The sequence below is a fragment of the Grammomys surdaster genome, unplaced genomic scaffold, assembly GCF_004785775.1.
Source record: "Grammomys surdaster isolate TR1022 unplaced genomic scaffold, NIH_TR_1.0 125669, whole genome shotgun sequence".
In the NCBI taxonomy this organism is placed as follows: domain Eukaryota; kingdom Metazoa; phylum Chordata; class Mammalia; order Rodentia; family Muridae; genus Grammomys; species Grammomys surdaster.
This window is the reverse complement of record NW_021620506.1, coordinates 1158497-1179430: the sequence shown is the minus strand read 5'-3', so window position 1 is coordinate 1179430 and position 20934 is coordinate 1158497. Positions and strand designations below refer to the sequence as shown.

At 46.1% G+C, this 20934-nt stretch overlaps 1 protein-coding gene across 5 annotated transcripts in view; it reads left to right on the top strand.

Moving 5' to 3' along the window:
• Nucleotides 1-20934, top strand: part of Btd (biotinidase) — a 29800-nt gene that overhangs the window by 7198 nt on the left and 1668 nt on the right. The window contains exons 2-4 of one of the 5 annotated variants that reach the window (XM_028787498.1): nucleotides 15249-15548; nucleotides 15943-16198; nucleotides 19782-19931. In XM_028787498.1, coding sequence (XP_028643331.1) covers nucleotides 15947-16198; nucleotides 19782-19931 — 402 coding nt within the window. In that variant the 5' untranslated portion in view covers nucleotides 15249-15548; nucleotides 15943-15946. Of the gene's footprint in view, nucleotides 1-14969; nucleotides 15549-15942; nucleotides 16199-19781; nucleotides 19932-20934 lie in introns of those variants that run through there. The other 4 variants (XM_028787496.1, XM_028787495.1, XM_028787499.1 and 1 more) reach the window with 4 other exon arrangements.

The following is a 20934-nucleotide window of genomic DNA, read 5'->3' as shown; positions in this document are numbered from 1 at the left end:
GGGGGAGGTGGACAGGGAGACGGAGGAGGAGGAGGAGGAGGGAGAGGGGGAGAGGGAGACTGAGGGAGAGGGAGGAGGTTTGTTTTTTGTTTTTCCACACAGGCCTTACTGTGTGGGTGAATCTTTGGAGCACTCAATTGACCTTTGTTTCCCTGCATCTCCTGTGCCGGCCTTGGGTTAGCAAGTTAGCTGACTTATTTTTAACTATTTGTATTCCTGTTATAATATTTAACTGACTTAAAAAATACCTTTTCGGGCTGGAGAGATGGCTCAGCGGTTAAGAGCACTGACTGCTCTTCCAGAGGTCCTGAGTTCAAATCCCAGCAACCACATGGTGGCTCACAACCATCCGTAATGAGATCTGATGCCCTCTTCTGGTGTGTCTGAAGCCAGCTACAGTGTACTCATCAATAAAATAAATAAATATTTAAAAAAAAAATACCTTTTCACTAACTGGAACTCATGGCAATTGTACTGCCTCAGCCTACCAATTGCTGGGGACGTTTTCTAAAAACTCATCATTTTAGCTAAAATGCTTCGTTATTCTCCCTTTTCTGTACTTACTATTTCCTCTTTATTATTGCTTATTTTTACATTTCTCCATTTTCTCCACAATCAGGTTAACTGATTATGTTCAGTTTCCTTTCCCTCACTCTTGGGACCTCTGGCTGTTTTCCTCAGGCCTGCATTGCCAAATTTACAATGTTTTCATGCTATTTTATAAACAGAATCCTTGTGTTTATTTTATATCTGACGCTCCTGCCATAGTGTTTCCATCCACTTCCTGCTCAGCAGAACTTAAGTTGCAATGCATTTTTTTTGTAAGAAAGGCTGATTAAACCGACGAGACTAATACTTTTATGTTTCAACCAAATCTTAGCATCCTATAACAGTTCTAAGTCATATTTTCTGTTTTAGAGATGATTCCGTAGACTTTTGCTAATATTGATGTTTCTGTGATAAGGTATGAGAACAGCCTGACTTTTTGTCCTTAGAAATGCCTTTTGCAGGCCTGGTGAGACAGCTCGGTGGTTAAGAGCACTTACTGCTCTTCCAGAGGACTTGGGTTTTCTTCTTAGCACCCATATGGTGACTTATGACCATCTGTAAGTCCAGTCCTTGCATGATCTGACGCCCTCTTCTGGCCACCCTGGAAACTGCACACATGTGGTGCATAGACATACATGCAGACAAAATAACCATACACGTAAAATTAAATCAATCTTTGTAAAAAATTGTCTCTAGCCAGGTGTAGTGATACAAGCCTGTAATCCTAGCACTTGGGAGGCTGAGGCAAGAGGTGTAAGAGTTTGAGGCCAGCCTTGACTACATAGAGACACCATGTCTCACAAACCAAACCAACCCAAAATGCCTTTGATCTTTTATTTGGCCCCCAAATGATTCTTTTTCTCTGGGAGGGAGACCTTTCCCAGACATTGTCTGCCTTTCTTTCTTTTTCCTTTCTTTCTTTTGTTTTCTTTTTTCTTTTCTTTTCTTTCTTTTTTTTTTTTTTTTTGCTTGTGCTCCTGGAGAACATTTTTCAATTATATCCTTAAATATTTTTTCCTGATCTCTTATACAGTATTTATTGTATTAAAAATTGTCTAGGTACCCACTCTACAGCTTAAAATAAGACTCATTTACCATCTGAATGTTTATGTAGGTTGGAGTCTGAGCAGGGCTTAGGACCTGTTTGGATCTCACTCTCCAGGCTGCAGGTGTCAGCCGGAGTTCCAAACTCTTCCATCTGAAGAATGACTTTCCTTGCAGCTTTAGGACTCATGGTGAGTTGCTTACTTAAGACAGCATTTGCCAGCCGGGCGGTGGTGGCACACGCCTTTAATCCCAGCACTTGAGAGGCAGAGACAGGAGGATTTCTGAGTTCGAGGCCAGCCTGGTCTACAGAGTGAGTTCCAGGACAGCCAGGGCTACACAGAGAAACCCTGTCTGGAAAAACCAAAAAAAAAAAAAAAAAAAAAAAAGACAGCATTTACCTTCTTTTAAAGACCTTTAAACTGGGTGCATCTGGGACAGTCTCTTTGGATGAGCAGAATTGACAGGCATAGGACTTCAATTGTGCAGTCAAGTCCCTTAAAGTTTCATTCATTTTGGCTAGAAGCAAAACGTTTCTAATTCTTGAACATTTCTATTGTTTACTTTATTTACAGTGTTATCTAGTTCCTTTGACTGTTTCTATATTTGTCTTAATGTGTGTGGTGGGTGAGGCGGGCAGCACAAGCCACGTGTGGAGGCCAGAGGTAGACATTAGGAGTATCAGGTTTCTGTCTTTATTGCTACCTGTAATCTCTTGCTGAATCAGGAACGTGCCGATTCAGCTAGACTGGCTGGCCGGGACGCACCTGGAATTGGTTTGTCTCCGCCTGTCAATTCTGAGGTTACAGATGTACATCAACAATCTCTTAGGTGGTGCTAGGATACGAACTCAGGTCTTCATGCTTGCACACAGCGCTTTTCCTACCATGCTGTTTTCTAGCCTTATTTTTTTTCCCTACTTTTAAAATTAGGTTACATTTCCTTTCTGTTCCCCTTCCTCTCTATTTTCCTTCCCTTCTCTTTTCTTCCTCAGTCTCTTCTTCCTTCCCTTCCTTTTCTTCCCTTTAATGCTTTCATCTCTTGTCTATTTTGTGCTTTTTTTAAAAATATAAACCGAGAAATTGTTGTTTTGTCTTCTTTCGTTGTTACTTTGTCTTTATTCATTGTTACTTTGTCTTTATTCATTGTTACTTTGTCTTCATTATTACTTTGTCTTCATTCATGACAGTGTTTAATTACAGTCCTTATGTGCTTAGGGAAATTTTCTGATGAGTAATCTTCAATTTCTTACAGTGTTTTTCAAAATATCTTTGGCTTTTTGTTTACTCTCAGAGTAAGTGAGCCCCCGCTGTGCTGTTTGGGTTTGTTTGGTGGAGTTTATGTGGGAGGTAGACAAGGCTGTGTTGATAATTACCTTCTCTCAGTGCTTTGAAGATGTCTCACTTCTTTCTTTGATATTGATCACGGAAAAAAAATCACTGTATCTTTTTTTTTTTTTTTCAAATTAAAAGATGATATGAGGTGGGGGTAGCCCATGCCAGGCACATGTGTGGTTGTTTTGAGAACAGCCCCCTGAGGTTGGTCCTCTCCTTCCACCTTTAATGGAGATTTGTGAAGTGACCTTGAGTTGCTATAGCTTTCCCCAATTGAGCTATGTGGATGATGCCAAATAACTGTATCCATAAAGATCATTGTTTTCCTCACGGTTGCTTCTCTGTTTCTTTCTTAAAATCTTTAGAGATCCATAGTTTCACAAGTCTAGCTGTAGTGTTCTCCTTAAGCTGAATTTATTATTTTGCACTTCATTATCAAACTTGAGGCTATCATTCCTGTGTATATGACTTTCTGTATTTACTGCTTCTTAGGAGTATTGTGGGACGTCATATGGACTGTCCCTGTCTATCCTTATTCTTTGTTTCTGTCATCCTTGTGCTATATATTTTTTAATTTAAAGATTTATTTTTCAATATGTGAAAATATTTTTTATGTGTATAGGTGTTTTGCCTGAATGTATGTGTACTTCATGCATGCAGTACCCAAGGAGGCCAGAAGAGGACATCAGGTTCTCTGAAACTGGAGGTTAGCAGCCACGTGGATGCTGGGAGCCAAGCCCAAGTCCTCTGAAAGAGCAACAAGTGTTCTTGTTGGCCACTGAGTGCCTCTTCAGCCCCTTGTGCTGTTTTAAGCATTACTTGTTAGCAGGTGTAATTCTCATATTTTAAGGACCTCTCCATGGGACTTTACTTACCAGTATCTTACTCTCTGGTGCACTCTAGAACCCACTGGTCCTACTTTAGCTATCATTAATGAACTTGACCATTTTCACTTGAATTACAGTCATCTGAATTCGTTGGTCCCCATTTTGCTGTTTTTTTTTTAACTTGTGAGTAATAATTTCTTCATGTGTTTTATAATTTTGAACATTTTGTTGGCTCTAGTTGTGGGGCTGTCCTGGGTGGCCTGGGTCAAGAGTTCCTATAGAGGGGATGTGGACTGGCTTTTCCAGGCACCTCAGAACCACAAACATCTTCATCACTTGGTGTTGCTGTAAATCTCCAACCCAAATAGGACCGGTCAAAGAAAACACAACTCAATAATTATGAATATATTCTGCAAGCCTAGATTGGGCAGATTCACCACTTCACTACTCTATTCCCCAGCTATGAGACCCTTATAACTTGCAGGTTTTCCAGACCCTGCATTTGTCCTTCTACTTCCTGCTTCCTCGTCATCCTCGTAGTCTTTTCTCTCCTCTTTCTCTCCTCCTACTCTCTTCCCACCAACCTTTATTTCTCCACTTCCCCTTCTCTGCCCAATCACTGGCTCCAGCCTTTATTTTATAAATTAAGGTGGGCAGAAGGTTCACTAGAAGTCACCTGTGTAATGATTCACTCCTCCTCTGCAGCCCTTCCCAGGAAAGGGAAATTAACATCAAAATAAAAGGGTGGGGCTATCCACAACAACTTGGTACTCCCTTACCCTGTTACCTGGGTCATGTATACTGTAAGAATTTGAATTCCAAACTCAATGTGTAGGACTTTCGGTCTTGGTTTGAATTTAAGATTAAAAGAATCCCACTGTCCCAGGACACATCCTGGGAGGGGCACATTCCTTAGTCAGAGGACACTTGCTGGATTAACATTCAGAGGAAGAAGGGAGAGGCTGATTAACATCCCTCAGACCACAGGGGAGAGAACCCACCTGCGGGTGAGGAAGGCCCAGAGCACACAGACACATTCCAGGAGAACCAAGATGAGAAGTAATCAGGAAGCTGGGCCCTTAATGTGAAGACACTCATTGTCATAATCTGAGTCACCTAGAGACCAGCCTTTGTGGTTTCCCCTCGTGAACTCTGTATAAGAACTGCTCCCAGCTCTTGTTCGGGCCTCTCTTGCCTGTATGCAAGAGAGTCCTAGTGCACGGGTGTCATTAAACCTCATGTTATTGCAGTCCCGACCGTTTGTGTTTCTGTGAGAGCTCGTCCCCTGGTTTTGGATCTTAGGTCCAACAAATGTAAACAGTAGCTTCGGTTATAACATCTCTAGAGTGTGGTGCCAATAGCCCAACTTTGTTATGGCACATGGGCAGGCTGCCGAGAGACCGAAGACAATACTCAAACACAAGGTTCACTGAGACTTATTAGCAAGGAGAGTCCAGTGATGATGGGTGATCTTCCCAGAAGGCCCAGTGCTGGCAGACTGGAAGCCACCAGCACGCATCCCCTCTACAGTGCTTCCTCACGCCACTCACACCGTGAAGGGGCTATAGGTTTGCTGACTAAGCATTGGTCTGCCTTGGTAGATGTCCTTGTTTCCTGTGTGGTCGGCATCCCAAGGCCAAGCTGCCTTTAGAGGACACATAGGTAAAGGAGTGCCCCTGCTTCTCACAGATGACAGCCCTAGTCTGTGGGTTCCCAGCATGCCTGCCAGTGTTCTTACCGAAAGCACTTACCAGGGCATTCTGATCCTGTCTCTTCCTCATTATCCATGTTAGGGTCAGAGATGGGTTAATTCTGAGGGATCAAATTGGGATTGCTATCCCCTTCTTTTGGGGTAGGGTAGTGGGGTGCTGATGGTGTTTATTTTCCTACTCAGAGTCTAGCATGAAATAAAAAAGAGTTTCCAGGTTCAGGCAGTTACGTTTCCAGACAGGCAGGTGTTTGTTTTCCATCTTTTCAGGGAATGAACAATTCCTCAAGTCTTCTTAGCTGTGTGCACAGAGCTCACTACCATCCAGTATTCTTTTCTTAGACTGACTCTCACTGTTACAAAATCAGACTTCTTAGATACCAAGATGGGGAAATGTCCCAGTCTTCCCTCACCATCCTGGTTTCTAATTTCTGACTTATTTTATATTTCACCACTTTATTTAAGAGAATCTTTCGGCTCATAGTAAAATGGAACAGAAAAACAGTTAACCTGCACCCACTGTCCTGATTCATGTACACTCTGTGTCATCATGAGCATCCCAGACCAGTGTGTGTGCACTGGGTACAACTGATGAGCCTGCGTCGGCCCATCATCCTCCAGAGGCTGTAGTTACATTACGTAAAGTACATTAGGATGTACTCTACCTGTAGTATCTGCAGACCCCTTTTTGTAACAGATGCCGTGGTTATAGATAGTCGTTCACTCTACAGGAAAGAAAAGGCTATGGAAGTCCAGCAGTCCGCCAGACCTGGGTACGCAGCGCAGAGAGTGAAGCTACTCCTGAGGCCGAGCAGTTGTCCAGTGAGAGATCCTGGGTGCCAATCTCTGCTGTAATCTACAGGTGACAGGGCTGACTTGTCACCAGAAGGCAGGGCCACTGACTGCTGTGTGGGCTCCCTGCTGTCTAAACGCAGCTATTGGGCACTCAGTTCTCTCTGTCCAGCTGTGCAGTACTTACTTTTCTGTCGCTGTGATTAAAACAAACAAACAAACAAACAAACAAATACCAAAGTGACTAATAGAAAAGTTACTTTGGCTCCTAGTTTTAAAGAGTTAGAGTCCATGATGATGGGATGGTGGGGAAGCATACATCTGGAGCAGGAAGGCGCTCACTCCAGTCTTAACCACAAAGACAAAGCAGAGGAGGCAAACAGGAAGTGGTGGGGGATGATGAACTCCCAAAGGTGCGCTCCCTAAATGACATATTTCCTTCATCAAGGTTGCACCCCTCTCCAAACAGCGACACCAACTGGGAAACAAGTGTTCAAATATCCAAGCCGAGTTCTCAGCCGTGGCTTTAAGTGCCATGGTCTTCCTCTCCTCTTGTGAGGCATCCAGTGTGTGTGTTTACATCCTTTAATTGCCCCACGGTCTGCGATTTGCTATTTTCCCTCTGAGGTTTGGTTGTTGTTTGTTTTGAGATAGTCTTGCTGTGTGGCTTCTGTTTGCCTTATTCTGACAAGCCTCCCTTTCTTGGCTTCTTGAGTCCGTTTATTTGAAATTTCTATAGCCAGACAATGGTGAGAGATTCTCTCCTCAGCCACGTCTGTTTTACTAAGACCATTGAAGGGATTCTTCATTTCTGTTACAGTAGGGGTTTTTGTTTTTGTTTTAATTTCATCACTTTTTAAACACATTATTAGAATTTCCCTCTTTTGCTTGCTTATGTTACCTATAACATAATGGGTATGTTTCCTCAGTGTCTGTTCTCCGCCCCCCCCCCAAGTATGGCTGTCATAGTTATTATAAGTGCTATTCTGATATTTGTTGTCTCTTCGATCTTTGGTTTGACTTGTTAGTATCCCTGTAATTTGTTGTTGTTGTTGTTGTTGTTGTTGTTGAAAGAGGACATTGTGTTCTGGTAAAGCAAGCGGGCTCAGTGACCTGGCTTAGCAAGGAGGTGACGTGATGGGGAGCCCCAGAGAAGGCCACTTAGATGCTCTATTGCGAGCAGACTGGGCTCCGCTCAGGTATTTGGGACCCAACTGTAGTGCCACGTGTTTGGAGTACTGGGTTTTTTAAGGCAAAGGCCAAGGCTAATCTCCCTCTCAGCAGTTGCAGGGGGAGGTCGTGTCCCAGGAAACAGTTTGACAGAAGATAAGATAAATGGTTAGCTGGAGGGGGGGGGTTCCAGAACCTAACAGAAGCTAACAGAAGCTATCTGGGGCATTTTGACCTAGGATTCCTAGAATAGGGTTGGGTCGTTTCCCACAGGGCTTACCTCAAGGAGATCAAATTCTAGTTAATCTAAAGTGGCCACAGCAGGAATACAAGGTGGAAGAGCTTTTGCACTGCCTTGCCCTGTCACATACCAAGATAGGTGCCCTAGAGTTGACAGTAACACCTTGGACCGTCTTTTATCCTTGTGCCTTTGACCTTGAACTGAAGGCTTCATCTGTGCATAGGGTTCTCTCTCCAGATGAGGTGAGACGGTCAGAAGGAGCTACTATGAAGCATTTGCCTCTCCCATGGGAAAGCTAGAGAGGGCTGACGTTAGGTTGTCTCTTCTTCCAAGTCAGTTAAGTGAGTTCCTACCAGGATGGGCCTGCTAGGTCTCTGGGAGGAGCCTAGTGGGATCACCTGTGACCTGACATCCAGATCAGCTGCATCAGTGCACTGGACACGGAGCGCTCTCCGTCAGTGCTTTATCTTCAGGTTACAGATGACGGAATGAAAGCTTGGTTTTATAATCTTATCGTATCACAAGGATCAGATCTGGTTTTAAACTCCCGTATATTGAAACTTGAAAGCACATTTTATTTACGACCATGGATGTTTTTGCTCCAGCACACTCAGACTTCATTTGAATGACTTCCTAAGATAAAGTCTCAGAGCAAACTGTGACTCAGAATACAAATTCTTACACTTGTTCATGCCACTAGGATAGCACCATTATTTCTTTACTTTCTTGCCTTTATTTTTTTCTAAACTTAAAATTTAAGAAGGCACTACTTTGACTTTCTGTTTTGTAGGTGAGTTCAAAGGCTTTTGAAATGTTCATGATTCACTTTCTTGTTAAAATCTGTTCTCATTACTGTCTGTTTAAATGCTGTCGTGTTTTTTTTTTTTTTAATTCTTTTGGTTTTTCGATACAGAGTCTCTCTACATAGCCCTAGCTGTCCTGGAACTCACGTTGTTCACCAGGCTGGCCTCGGAATTCACAGAGATCCACCTGCCTCTCTTGCTGTTGGAACTAAAGGCGTGTACCTTAAGTGCTGTCTTGATGTCTGTATTTTGCATATAGATTTTGTCATTCTGTCCTTCCATCATTTTAACTGCTTCAACTCTTAAACATTGGTTCCAAATATCTAATGCCCAATTCCAGTTTATGATCTATTAACTCCGAATTAGGAGTGGTTTGTTTGTACAGGTCACCAGGTGTTTACTTATTTCCAAATTGTTATTTAGTCATCCTGGGTTTGCTTATTCAGGCGACCTTTCCACCACTTTTGGAGCTCGGCATAAAAAGACAGTGAGCTTTTTCAAAGCCAGATGTGGGTGAAATCCTGCCCATGGCTTAAGTTTCTTTCTAGCTAAAGGGCAATCTCTCCCAACCAGGGAACTGGAATGCCTGGCTCAGCTTGGTAGTAATGCTAAGCAGTGCAGAGCCTACAGCTTTCATGGGAGAGACCAAAACCTCCCTTCCCAGCCATGTCTCCAGTGCTCTCAGCATACCCAGGTCTGGAGGACCTGACCCCTCAAGCTTGGTAAAGCAGCAGGATTTGGGAGGACCAGCCACATGCTAAGACTCTGGGAAGCACAGAACAGTGGGACTTATACTGGGATTAGGATGCAGCTATAGGAGAGCTGGGACCTTTGCTACAGAAAAAGAAGCTACCCACAGAATTCCTGACTTAACCACATCAGACCAGCTAGAAATGCTAGTGCCTCTTAGGCTGAGGTGCAGATACCACGTGCTTCTCACTGCTTTGTCCTGCTGACCAGATAAATAGGCCTGGGCAGGGGCCCTGCCATTTTTGTCAGGCTCTGCCCTCTGAACACTACTAGCCTCTTCCAAGGTGGTATGCTTATGTCCTGCACAATGCTGTATCACGTGCCTCTTCCTCCTGATCTAGGAGCTGACCACATCAGGATCCTTGAGCTTGTCTGTTCTCTCTTGCTAAACCTAGTTACCTTTTCCAATATGTCCCCCTTAGCTTTTCAATGGAGAAGTTGGGGCCTTTGCATGTGGCCCATTAGCCTCTTGCTTTGGGTTTGTTGTTTCGTTTCTTCCACACTCCCTGCCATCGCTCTGGCAGTGTTTCTTAAAGACCATCCTGTGAAGGACATCGTGTGGATGTGAGGGACAGGATTCTTTGGCCCTGTCCCCTACTGCCTGCTTCTGCGTCTTCATCCGTCACTCCTGAGGATCGGCAGGCGGGAGCACAGGTGTCTGACTGGTGCAGACGTTTGGTTCTACCTGACAGATCTAGAGAAGTTGTGCCCATTGTTCATCTAGGGATCGGTGCCCACCATGCATTTACTAGGAAAGGTCGGCCTGCGTGTTGTCTGTCTTCTGAGTTCATCTTCCCAGATAAGGTTGACGGGGCTTTAAGCCCATTGTGTTGGTCTTTCAGAGGGTGGTTCTTATGACTTAATTAGTTCAACCGGAAAATGGAGGGGAAATTTCCACACACGCGCCCAAACAATTCCCTACTGACACCTATTGAGGCTCACGTCAAATAATTTTATTTAAAATGAATTCTCAGTATTGCCCAGGTTGGTCTTGAATGAGGTTACCCTCTTGCCCAGCCTCCTGAATGGTTGGGACTGTAACACTCTTCCTGGCATGTCGGTGGATGTGATGATGGCTCTTGGAAGCTTCGAGCTTTACAGGAGAGTAAACTACCTGGAGGAGCTGCACTGTGGACTCTCCACTGCTCGGCCACGGTCAGCGTTGGCCTTTCTCCTCATGCTTTCCTGTGAACTTTGATGTACACGTGAAAAAGTACGTTATGCTTTGTAGAATAAGGCTGGGCAATTTCCCTGAGAATTCAGTATGCTCTGCTGCCCTGTTTGGTTTGTTTTTGATCAGGGACTCTGGAGGGAAACAGTAACGTTGGTTGGCTAAGGTGTTCCTGGCTTGGCTAAGGTGAGCAGCCAGTCTGTTAACCGGCTGGCCTTGTTTCATGCCTGTGGCTGATAAGAAGACACCCTGACCCAAAGAAACTTCAGGCAGGAAGGGGTATATTGGCTTACAGTTCCAGGTCACAGTTGGTTATAGCCCACAGGTAAGGCAGGAGCATCACACATACCCACAGTCTAGAGCAGAGAGAGAAGTGCGTGGACCCTCTCTAGTGAGACTGCTGCTAGCTCCTGCTGGCTTAGACTGTTGATGGCCTTGCCTATAACACATGCACACGATGGGCTGGAGCTGCCTGCATCCATCAGCAGCACACACATACCCACAGGCCAGCCCAGGTAATCCCTCAGTGACCTCTCTTCCTAGGAGGTGCTAGGTGTGTCCCAGCACATCAGCCAAATGTTGCCAAACTGTTGGCAGGAAGTTCTCATCACTGAAAACACTTTGAAATCTATCCACACTCTATCAGGCCTAAGGAAAAGCACCTGAGAAATAAAGGTGATGCTTTTGGGTCCTGGCATAGAAAAAAAATCTTAAAACAGTCAAATGGTCCAGTATTTTTCATCATGAAGTAGATTAGAAGTGGAAAGGAAAGGGGGAAAACAAAACCGGTGGCTACTGCCTGAGTCAAACACCCACTGGTGTTATTCTCAATTTGTCCACCAGGTGGCAGTCACACCTGCAAAATCAGTCAGCTGGGTTTTTTGCCCATACAGTGGTACACACAGACGCTCCTTACCTCAAACCCTGTGGCACCACAGGAAGATACTGTAGTGAGCCTGAACGTAGGGCCCTGCACATGCTGCTCAATGCTGTATTACAGAACTACACCCTTAGTCTGGGAGGTTTTATTCTATTTAAATTATGAAGGCATTCCCCATTTGAGAGAAAGATAGACAACATTTAGGTTAATGTCACGATTGCTGGATTTCTCTTTTAGCTTAAATTGTTCTAGTTAGTAAAGCAGAACTTGGCCCCTGTCCAAGCACAGTGCAGAGTTATCTCTGCCTGTCATCGTTAAAGGGTTTGCCAACACACCTTGGAGGACTGGATCCTTTATGTTCCTTGTGAGTTCCACCGTGAATTCTCATCCACACTGATTGTCACAGTGTTTACTTACACATGACCTTTTCAGCTGGCTTTCAGGCTGCCATCCAGACAACTCAACAATGGCTGTCTCACAATAGAAAGGGCAAGAATCAGGTCCCAAGAGGCTGGATGTCTCTGCAGTCCCAGTCTGAGGCTGGGCTCCTAGAGGATTCCTGGAGTGTCACTGATTTTCAGTTTATAATGTCCTGAAGAAGTTGGATTTAACACCATCAGCCAGTTAGAGTGAGGTCCCTTGGGGAAACGGCAAAGTTTCCATGTCCGTGTATGAGGGCTGCCACCAGAAGGTGGGGCCCAGATACAGGGTCAGTCTTCCAGCTTCAAATCTAAGAGAATCCCTCGGAGGAAGGAGTGTCTAGCAGCTTGGGTTTTAGCTGATTCCAGATGTAGTCAAGTTGACAACCCAAATTAGTCATAACAAGTCCACCTCTTGTCAACCTGACACACAATGATATTTCTTTATGTCATGATTCATTTCAAATGGAAACAGTAACTGGTCATAATTCTGCCTAACACCTCTAATGAGATGTGGGTAGAGGACTTGAGGCCAGTGACTAGACACTGCTCGTCTTCCTGTAATCCCATGCCACCATGTCCCACCTGCCCCCTGTGCTCCAGCCACACAGCTCCTCTGGCCTTGTCTTGAATGGAGAGGCATGCTCTTGCCTCAGGCTCTCAGTGCGGATGCTCCTGCTCTTCCTCCTCCTCCTGATCCCACCTCTGGTCAAGTCTCTGCACAGCATCCCTTTGCACTGACTCTCTCCTTCCCCAGACTGTTGAAATGGTACCGACTCCCAGTGCCTGCTTCTCCTTTGCACTTGTTGCTGTCTGCCAGACCGATTGTTCTGTGTCCATCCTCCTGTGCACTGGGGAGGAGCTCCAAGAGATCCTGTTTGCTCACTGGTGCATTTCAGGTGTGTGCCTGAGTCTGGCTCAGTTAGCGAGTATACGGATGTCTGATGTGAGTGTCTTCCTGGAAGTGGGGTACCTCGGGGCCTGTCTCAGAGCAGAGCACACCCCCAGAAGGCAGATACCTTGTTTCTACAGCTGGTATTGGCCCAGGTCCTGCTTCAGTCTCTCGTGTCCCTTCAGTAAAGGACTATGTTACCACCATATTGGGTCAGACACTTACGTAGGGTCAAGGTCCTGACCATCTACAAAGATGGGTTACCTTTTGGGTTTCCAAGAACTCTTTGGCCCCAGAGCACCCTTGTTCCAGAGACCCCTGTGTCCCTGTGTTCCTGTACATATGGTCATGAGCCAGCACCTAGAAACTGCCTCATCTAAACATATCTGAAAGTGCTGACCCCACCAGTCCCTCCCTCTTCCTTCCCCTCCTCCCTCCCCTCCTCCTTCCCTCCCTCCTTCACACATGCTGGCTTTCGGCTCCCGTGTAGAGTGACCTTGAACTTCCTTTGGTTTTTGGTGTGGTGTATTCGGATGCATGTGCCCATATGTGTGTCTTGGTGGCCAGAGATCAGCATCTGGAGTCTTCCTCTGTCACTCTCTACTCTCGTCTTTGGTTTGTTGTTGTTGTTTTGTTTTGTTTTGTTTTTGAGACAGGGCTTCTCACTGGACCTGGGTTCAGTGGCTAGACTAGCTGACTGGTGAGTCCTTAAAATCCACCTATCTCCATGCTATACAGTCCGGGGGTTACAGGTGTGCTACCATGCCCAGCTTTCCTGCAAATGCCAGGGATCAGAATTTAGATCTACCTTGCTTACCAAGCCATCAACCCAGACCCACAACCTTGAACCTTGATTCTCCTGCTTCCACTCCTTGGGTGCTGGGATTGTAGCTAAGCACTACCAGACCTGGTTTTTTGTTTTCGTTTGGTTGTTTTTTTTTTTTTTTTTCCAGTGTTAAGGTCAAAGCCAGGGCTCTATGTATGCTATGCTAACACTCTGTCAGCTGAGCTACCTTCCTAGTCCCCAGGCCTGCCCCTTTAAGACCAAGCACCCTCTGCTGCTGCCGAGCCCTTCAGTGTCCTTGCTCAGCCTTGTTAGGTTGTTCCCGAGACTCTCTGTGAGATGCCACGTGTGGAGGGAAGCCAGCTCACAGCCTTAGTGAAAATGTCTCCTGCCTCACTGCTGTCTGGGAAGGGCCGACTCGTGCAGCTATTTTTATTACAGATACTCATTCTCTCCTACCTCGTTAAGCCTGGATCTTTCAAGCTTGGATATCTGGTTAAACGTGTATAGTGTGTAATTATTGATGCACACACGTACGCACGTACGTACACACACACACACAACACACACACACACGGATGATTGCCATTTAGAGCTTTCCTACTGGACTCCTTCTGCAAATAATACAAATTTTACTTTCTGAAAATAGAAAGGAATGCGGTTTCTTGCTGGCTCTGCAGTTTCCTTGTTTTGCTGGATTACATGTTCTTATTAGGTGTTCTGTATCCCAGGGCGTGGCTAAGGCTCCATGATAGAGCCCTAGCCTGGCCTATGTGAGATCCTGAGTCTTAACCCACCCGCGTCCACACATCTTTTATGCAGACACCGTAAATGCCCTTCCTGGGTGCTCACATCTTTTATGCAGACACCATTAATGGCCTTCCTAGCCCAGGAGTCCTGATTTGCTACCACCAAGCCCTGCCTCATGTGTCTCTACCTCAGCTCTTCAAGAAGCCATCAACTTGGACTTTAAAAGTCACTATGACCATGATGTCACCCAAACTACCCCATTATCATCCTTTAAAAGTGGGATGCAAAAGTAGATTTTTTTGAGTCATTTAAAATTACTCGTTGGTGTCTTTAGAGACAAAGTTCCAATAAGAAAGCTTATCAATTATACTTTTGTTTCCATTCCAAAACTCATGACTGCTCGCTTTTCAAAGGCCCCTTGTTCATACTGTAGCACATTGCTTACAGTGTCTGCATGAGTGGCATCAAGCCCTGGCCTTTGTATGGTACATTTATTCCCTAGGGAAACAAGAAGCAGTTTGAGATGAGGGGTGGGAGGGCGAAGGCTTCTCCCAAGGAGCATTTGCTGTGAAGGGTTCTGAATGGGGATCTCGACCTCTATTCTATTGCTGAAATAATTACGGGTTGTTTCTGATACTTTTTAGCTAAATAATACACAGAGCTTGTAGTAGCCTGTGGAGTTTGTTTGGGAATACAAACATAGGTGTCCTGGGTTGAGGTTTGGACAGATGTTATTTTTGGATAGGATGCTATTCTTAAAGAACAGCAGTGGGATCCCTTGGTTTGTCCGTTCCTTTGGTGTTGAACCGGGATTCTTGGGCAGTTGTCAGCCCCTGTCTGTCTCCACAGGGTAGCTGCCTGGCTGTGGTTCACTGCTTGATCAATTTCTGTGCCAGAGGAGGGGCTTTAGTCAGGAGGCCAGGGTGGTTTACAAAATGGCTTTGATCCTAGCCCTGCAAAAACCAGGCTTGGTGGTGCATAGCTGTAATCTCAGTTAGTAACACACACAGTTACGCAAAGTAAATGGTTCTATATCTCTGATGGGGGGGGGGATACAGAAATGTAATTTATTTGTGGCTACTTTCTCATGGTAAGTAGAGACTACTCACTACAAAATTCCAATTTATTTTCTAGAAAATCCCATGTTATCACTGTGAGAAGGATTTTCTTTCCAAACCGGTACGTTCTTAAGCAAGTGATTTGGAGTAGCAGACAAAGCAGAAAACAGTGGCGAGGCTCACTCGGGTTCAAGGTGAAAGCCGTGCTGGACTGACAGGGAGACTTCTTTATGGCTGCCATGTGGGTGACACAGCAGATGCTAGGATTCCAGACCACCCCAAATAAAGACTGAAGAATTTCAGCTAGGAAGCCGCCCTGCGTTCGGGAGCCTCAGGACCATCTCGGCTCTCTTAGAGGGCTGACCTGCAATGCTGAGTAAGAAGTCTTGAGCAAAGCGTCAAATATATCGCAGAATTGTGTCCAAAATTCAGTACAGTTCCTGCTGAGCACAGTGTAGGCGCCTGGCTAGCACAGCAGTGGCGCACTGCAGGCTTCCTGCACGCCGCGTTAGAAAACCGAGGCAAACACCGAGTCTGTTTTGGAAATGTTCTGAAGCCAGTCTGTTAACACAGCTAGCCGTTTGAAATGCAGCTCTACGTGTTTGGAGAGAAACACACGGGCTTTTATTAGGGACATGAAACAAACTCTTTGAGCCCCAGCATCGCTGCGGGCGAGTGTAATTGCCAGGATTAATAAATCACAGCTGCGAAAGTTCAGTCCTTGGCAGCCTTCCTTATTCAGCTCTTCTCTCCTTGCCGTTTCATTTCAGATTAATGGTCTGCATTATGTCTGGAGCCCGCACTGCGCCTGCTCTCTTCTTCCTCGGGTGTTCTGCGCTTGCGTTGTGCGTCTGCTCAGCCTCCCAGGAGCACCGCGAGGCTGAGTACTACGTGGCTGCTGTGTACGAGCATCGGTCAGTCCTGAGCCCAAACCCCCTGGAGCTCCTTAGCCGCCAGCAGGTCCTGGAGCTCATGGAGCAGAACCTCGACGTCTATGAACAGCAAGTGATGGCTGCAGCCCAGAAGGCAAGACCTGGGCTCAGGGCTCACAGAGCCAGCTGCTCTGAGTGAGGAAAAAACCCAGGCTCCCGAGGTCCTCCTGAGAAATCGGGTCAGCTGGCATCTTGCTACTCAGAAGTTAATTGGTGGACCAGCCATACATGGCTGCTTGTTAAATCAGGCCCCACCCGTGGCCTCCAGAACCAGTACTGGAGTGTTAAGCAAAGTGTCCCCATGGAGTGTTTTGCTCAAATTGGAGCAAGCGGTGCCTAGGTCACTGATTCGTGTGCCTGTGCCTGGGAATAGGCACAGTTTACAGCGAATCGTAAACAAGAGCTGGGGTGTGGGGCTGGAGCCATAGCCAAGTGGTCCAGGATGGATGCAGTTTGGGCAGTGGGAATTTTCAAAGCCCGCCCCTGCGGGATTGTGATATTCAGAAAAACAAACAAACAAACAAACAAACAACCTTGAAAAACACTGAGCACAGTGAATTCCGTGCACTGAAAGGCATTCAAAGTTTATGGGAACTTGTAAGAGTCCGCAAAACAAAGGCTGTCTGAGCATTGTCTGCGGTGCACTTAATCCAGATGGGGAGCCCTTAGTCCAGACAGAACGGGACCCCAGCCCTTCCTAAGGGCTTCCTGCTTGACTGTCTTTCCCCTTCTGCCAACCAGGAAGGGTGGGAGTGGAGGATAGACTCCTCTGGGACAGGGCAGGAAGTGCTGCTTTCATAAGAAGCTGTGGGGTTGGGGAGCCTGGGACCTAGGGAGTCTTGGGCTTTATCCCAGTAGGTGGGGCCCGCTAAGCCTGCTGCTTTGGGAAGGCCTACGGTGCTGAATAGCAAGTGAGCCAAACTTCTCTGTTGCTGGTGTAGAAGTGGCCGTGCCAGTAGCCATGCCAGTAGGTCTCCTGACTCCCATCCCCTCATCACATGACCTGAAACGACACAGCTACCACTTCTTGGTGCGTTTTAAAATCCTGAGTTAGTCAGTGAGTATGTCAGTGTATGGCCCAGCACTCCTGATGGATGGCCACCTTCAGTGGCTCAGAGCACACTGTTTCTCAGGTCCACGTGTTCCATTGTGTAACTATGGACTTTTTTTTTTTTTTACCATACTTCTGACCTTGAACTCAGAAAAGAAGCCGAATTCCGTCTTCTGCGTACCTGGAGAAAGTGTTGTTGCCCCAGTCACCCAGGAAGAGCCTTAGCTTCTAGGCCTCTTCAGGCTCTCCAGGCTTCCTGCTTAGAACTGTATCCCACAGTCTGGTTGCTATGTGGCCAGGGTGGGGGGCAAGCTTCTCTCAGCTCTCTTACTCCAGATGTTGTTCCCAGGATACTCCTGGCAATGACATCACACTGCATTTCCAAGGCACTTGTGACTCCTGTTCCTTTACATACAGAGCCGCACGCTGCCCTACTGCGCCTGGGCAGACAGCCTGAGCAAGCCTTCCCACCCGATCTGCTCTGTAGTCAGATCTGCTGTTGTTTTTTTTTCTTTTCGGGATCGTCACTGGCATCCATATAGCATTCATGCATTTGATACTTATCCCAGTTATGTCCCTGCTGAAGTCTGTGTAAAATAAATGCCAGCTGCACCTTCATGTCTCCTACCAGCACTGACCCAGACAAGGGCAGGTCCTGTGGTGTGTAATGGCACAGTGCCACCTCCGTACCCTCAGCTTCTCCTCTTTTGGCCTCTCCATCCGTCCCTGCTTGAAGCTCGCATAGGTGCTTCTGTGAGTCATGCTGGCCGCTCACAGGGTGCTTCTGTGCTGCCAGTGCCTCAGCACCTCTGCTGTGTCTCTGGGTACCAGAGTTTTACATCAGACTCACTTCCCTGGCACAGAAGGAAGGTGATTTATTTAGAGGGTCCATTCCCGGGGTCCATGACCTTCATTCTTCAGGAGTTCTTGATCTCCTGCCAGACCACTGCTGAAGGAACGTAGTCAGTGTGTAGATGTAACTGAAGTGGCAGGCTCCATACGATGCCCTTCAAGGGTTTAGTTTTCCTGAATAGAGGAAAAGCTCTCTCCAAATATAATTTTCAAGAAGTTAAAATCATGACTCATGCAAATTGAGAATGAACATTTTTATTTAACGCATTAGATAATGGTGGGAATTTGAGAAATTGAAAGATTGCCCATCAGCCCAGCAATGGCCGGGGGAATTCATTTGCTAGCTAAAGAACTGGGTCATGTCCCACGAGGCACAGATGTAGTCTTTAGTGTGAAGACCTTTGTTTTCAATTTGGTTTGGAAACAGGGTCTCATCTGTTAGCTAGCCTGGCCTTGAGCTCGGGATTCCCCTGCCTCCACCTCCAGGGTAATCTTCTAAGTAACAATCCAACAGAGGCCCGTCTGTACACAGTCACATCGCCCAACTGAAGCGAGCCTGCTCATCTGGAGCTGTTGATCTGTCTGCTGCATCTTTTTATTACAGAGGTTGGATTCAGATGATCAGTAGAGGAGAAACAGTGGTGTCTTACATATGGGGTGGCCATTGCATATGGTATTTCTGGATGTTCTCTATGAAAAAGACACATGCTACACAACATATCCTCGTGTATACCCAGATACACAAAGGGAAAAGGACGAGCAGAATTTTAACAAGAGCGAGCACCTTTGTATTAGAGGATGTGAGAGAGTGTGTATGGACGCACACACATGTGTAAGGGGGGCACCTTTATATTAGAGGATATGAGAGAGTGTGTATGGACACACACACGTGTGTAAGGTAGGGGGGAGGGAGAGAATTCGGAGCTTTTATAACCAGAATGGGGAAAACCCTAAAGTTGCGCTGCACTGAGGAAGTAGGCGCTATTGTCGATACTGTGCCTTCACTGCCTTCACCCTCTGCATTGGGCCAACGTTCTAGGCTTGACATTTTAATCCACAAAACTGGAGAGCCTCAGGAGAGTGAGATTCTAAGAGAGAGCTGAGGGCAGTCCTATTTGTTTCTTTTTTCTTCCCAGGCTGCTGAAGATGGCCCAGAGAGCCCAGTGTGGGGAGAAGCCTATAGCACAGCCATAGCCCCTAAAGAGACTCTCTTAGTTCAGCACACTTGCGGCTCATCCTTGGCCCCCAGAGTCATGACTGGGACTGCTCAGCGGAATCATCTTTAAACAAATACTGCAGCCAGGACTCACCCACATTCCAGTCAGCCATTTTATGGATGAGGCCCACATCAATGTTTTTCCTGAAGTTCTCCAACTGACTTAGATGTGGGAGAGGGGGTGAAATCCGCTGGACTAAAGATGTCCCATCTGTGAATAGGCCCCGTGTTTTAAGTACTTCACGATGGGCCCTGGCTTCCACTGAACACCAGTGCTAGAGCGCAGCCTAACTGTTCACTTAGCTCTGTGCGCCTTTAGCAATGCCTCCCACTCCTCCGTCCAACCACGCATCCCCATGGCTCTTCCTAGAGGACAAAGAAACATGTGGGGCCATTGTTCTGCACTTGGGCAGTCAGTTGATGACCTGAGAACAAGCCTTTCCATCCGAGCTCAGTCAAGCCATCATCTTTAAAGCCCTGGTAGTCAGTATGCTTATGTTTGGCAGTCAAGGATGGGTACTTTCCTTACCTCATGGCACTCTGTCTTTTTGCTTCCAGGGTGTGCAGATTATAGTGTTCCCAGAAGACGGTATCCACGGATTCAACTTCACAAGAACATCCGTTTACCCGTTCTTGGACTTTATGCCATCTCCCAAGCTGGTCAGGTGGAATCCGTGTCTGGAGCCCTTCCGGTTCAATGACACAGAGGTAAGTGAAGAGTCTGTGCCAAACGGGGCCGAACCAGGTCCGTGGCCAAAAGCCACAGCGTGCTGCCTGAGGTTTGAAGGAGGTTCTGGGATCCAAACCACTAAGCCCAAACTCCCCAGGCTCGGTGCTGATACGGGACATTACGCAGATATGGATCTTTTCATTGGGGAATTACACAAGAGCCACACTAATCGAAACATATTAAGCAAGTCAAGTTTAAAAAAAAAAAAACTCTAAAAGCTCACGATCACCACTGCCTGGCCACACTACAGGACTTCCTGCGATGTTGTGCTGTACCTTTTTTTTTTTTTCTCCCTTTACCAATATCCTGTCTAGTAGGAGACGTGCTACCTTCTTTTTAAGTCTCACTATTTTAATCACCGTTTCAATGACTATCCTGTACGTATATTTTTGTAAGCATGTTCAAGTTTTCCCATAAAACCCTTAACAATGGAATTTCTCAAAGGCTACACACATTTTAGTATATTCTTAAATGCTAAATTTAGAAATTAGAAGGTGTTTATCTCGCTTTATATATCTTCTGCACTAGATTATGAGCCTATTTTTCTGCCCCTTGGGTCAACACAAGATGGAACACTCCCTTGAGCTTCTGCTGTTCCAACAAAGGTGACAAACATTTCACTTTGATTTCTGTCTAGTCATCACTATTGAGTCTAAGCATCGGTCCAGGTGCTTCTTATATTTGTCCTGTGAGTCACCTGTGCATATCCTTTGTATGTTCTCAGAACCTTTTTCTTACTCACTTGTGATAGCTGCTTATATATGAAAAACACAGTGCAGGAACTTTTTTATCAAAAATTTTTATCGAAAATTGAAAGGATTTCCACGGCGCAGCTTGGGACAGATCACAGCAGGCCAAGATGGTTCCACGAGGGGAGGTTTATTAAGAGAGTGGGAGAGCAAGAGGAGAGAGAGAGAGAAGTAGAGAGGAGTAGAGAGGAGTAGAGGCCGGCCATGACCACATGGAGAGAGGGGGAAGAGA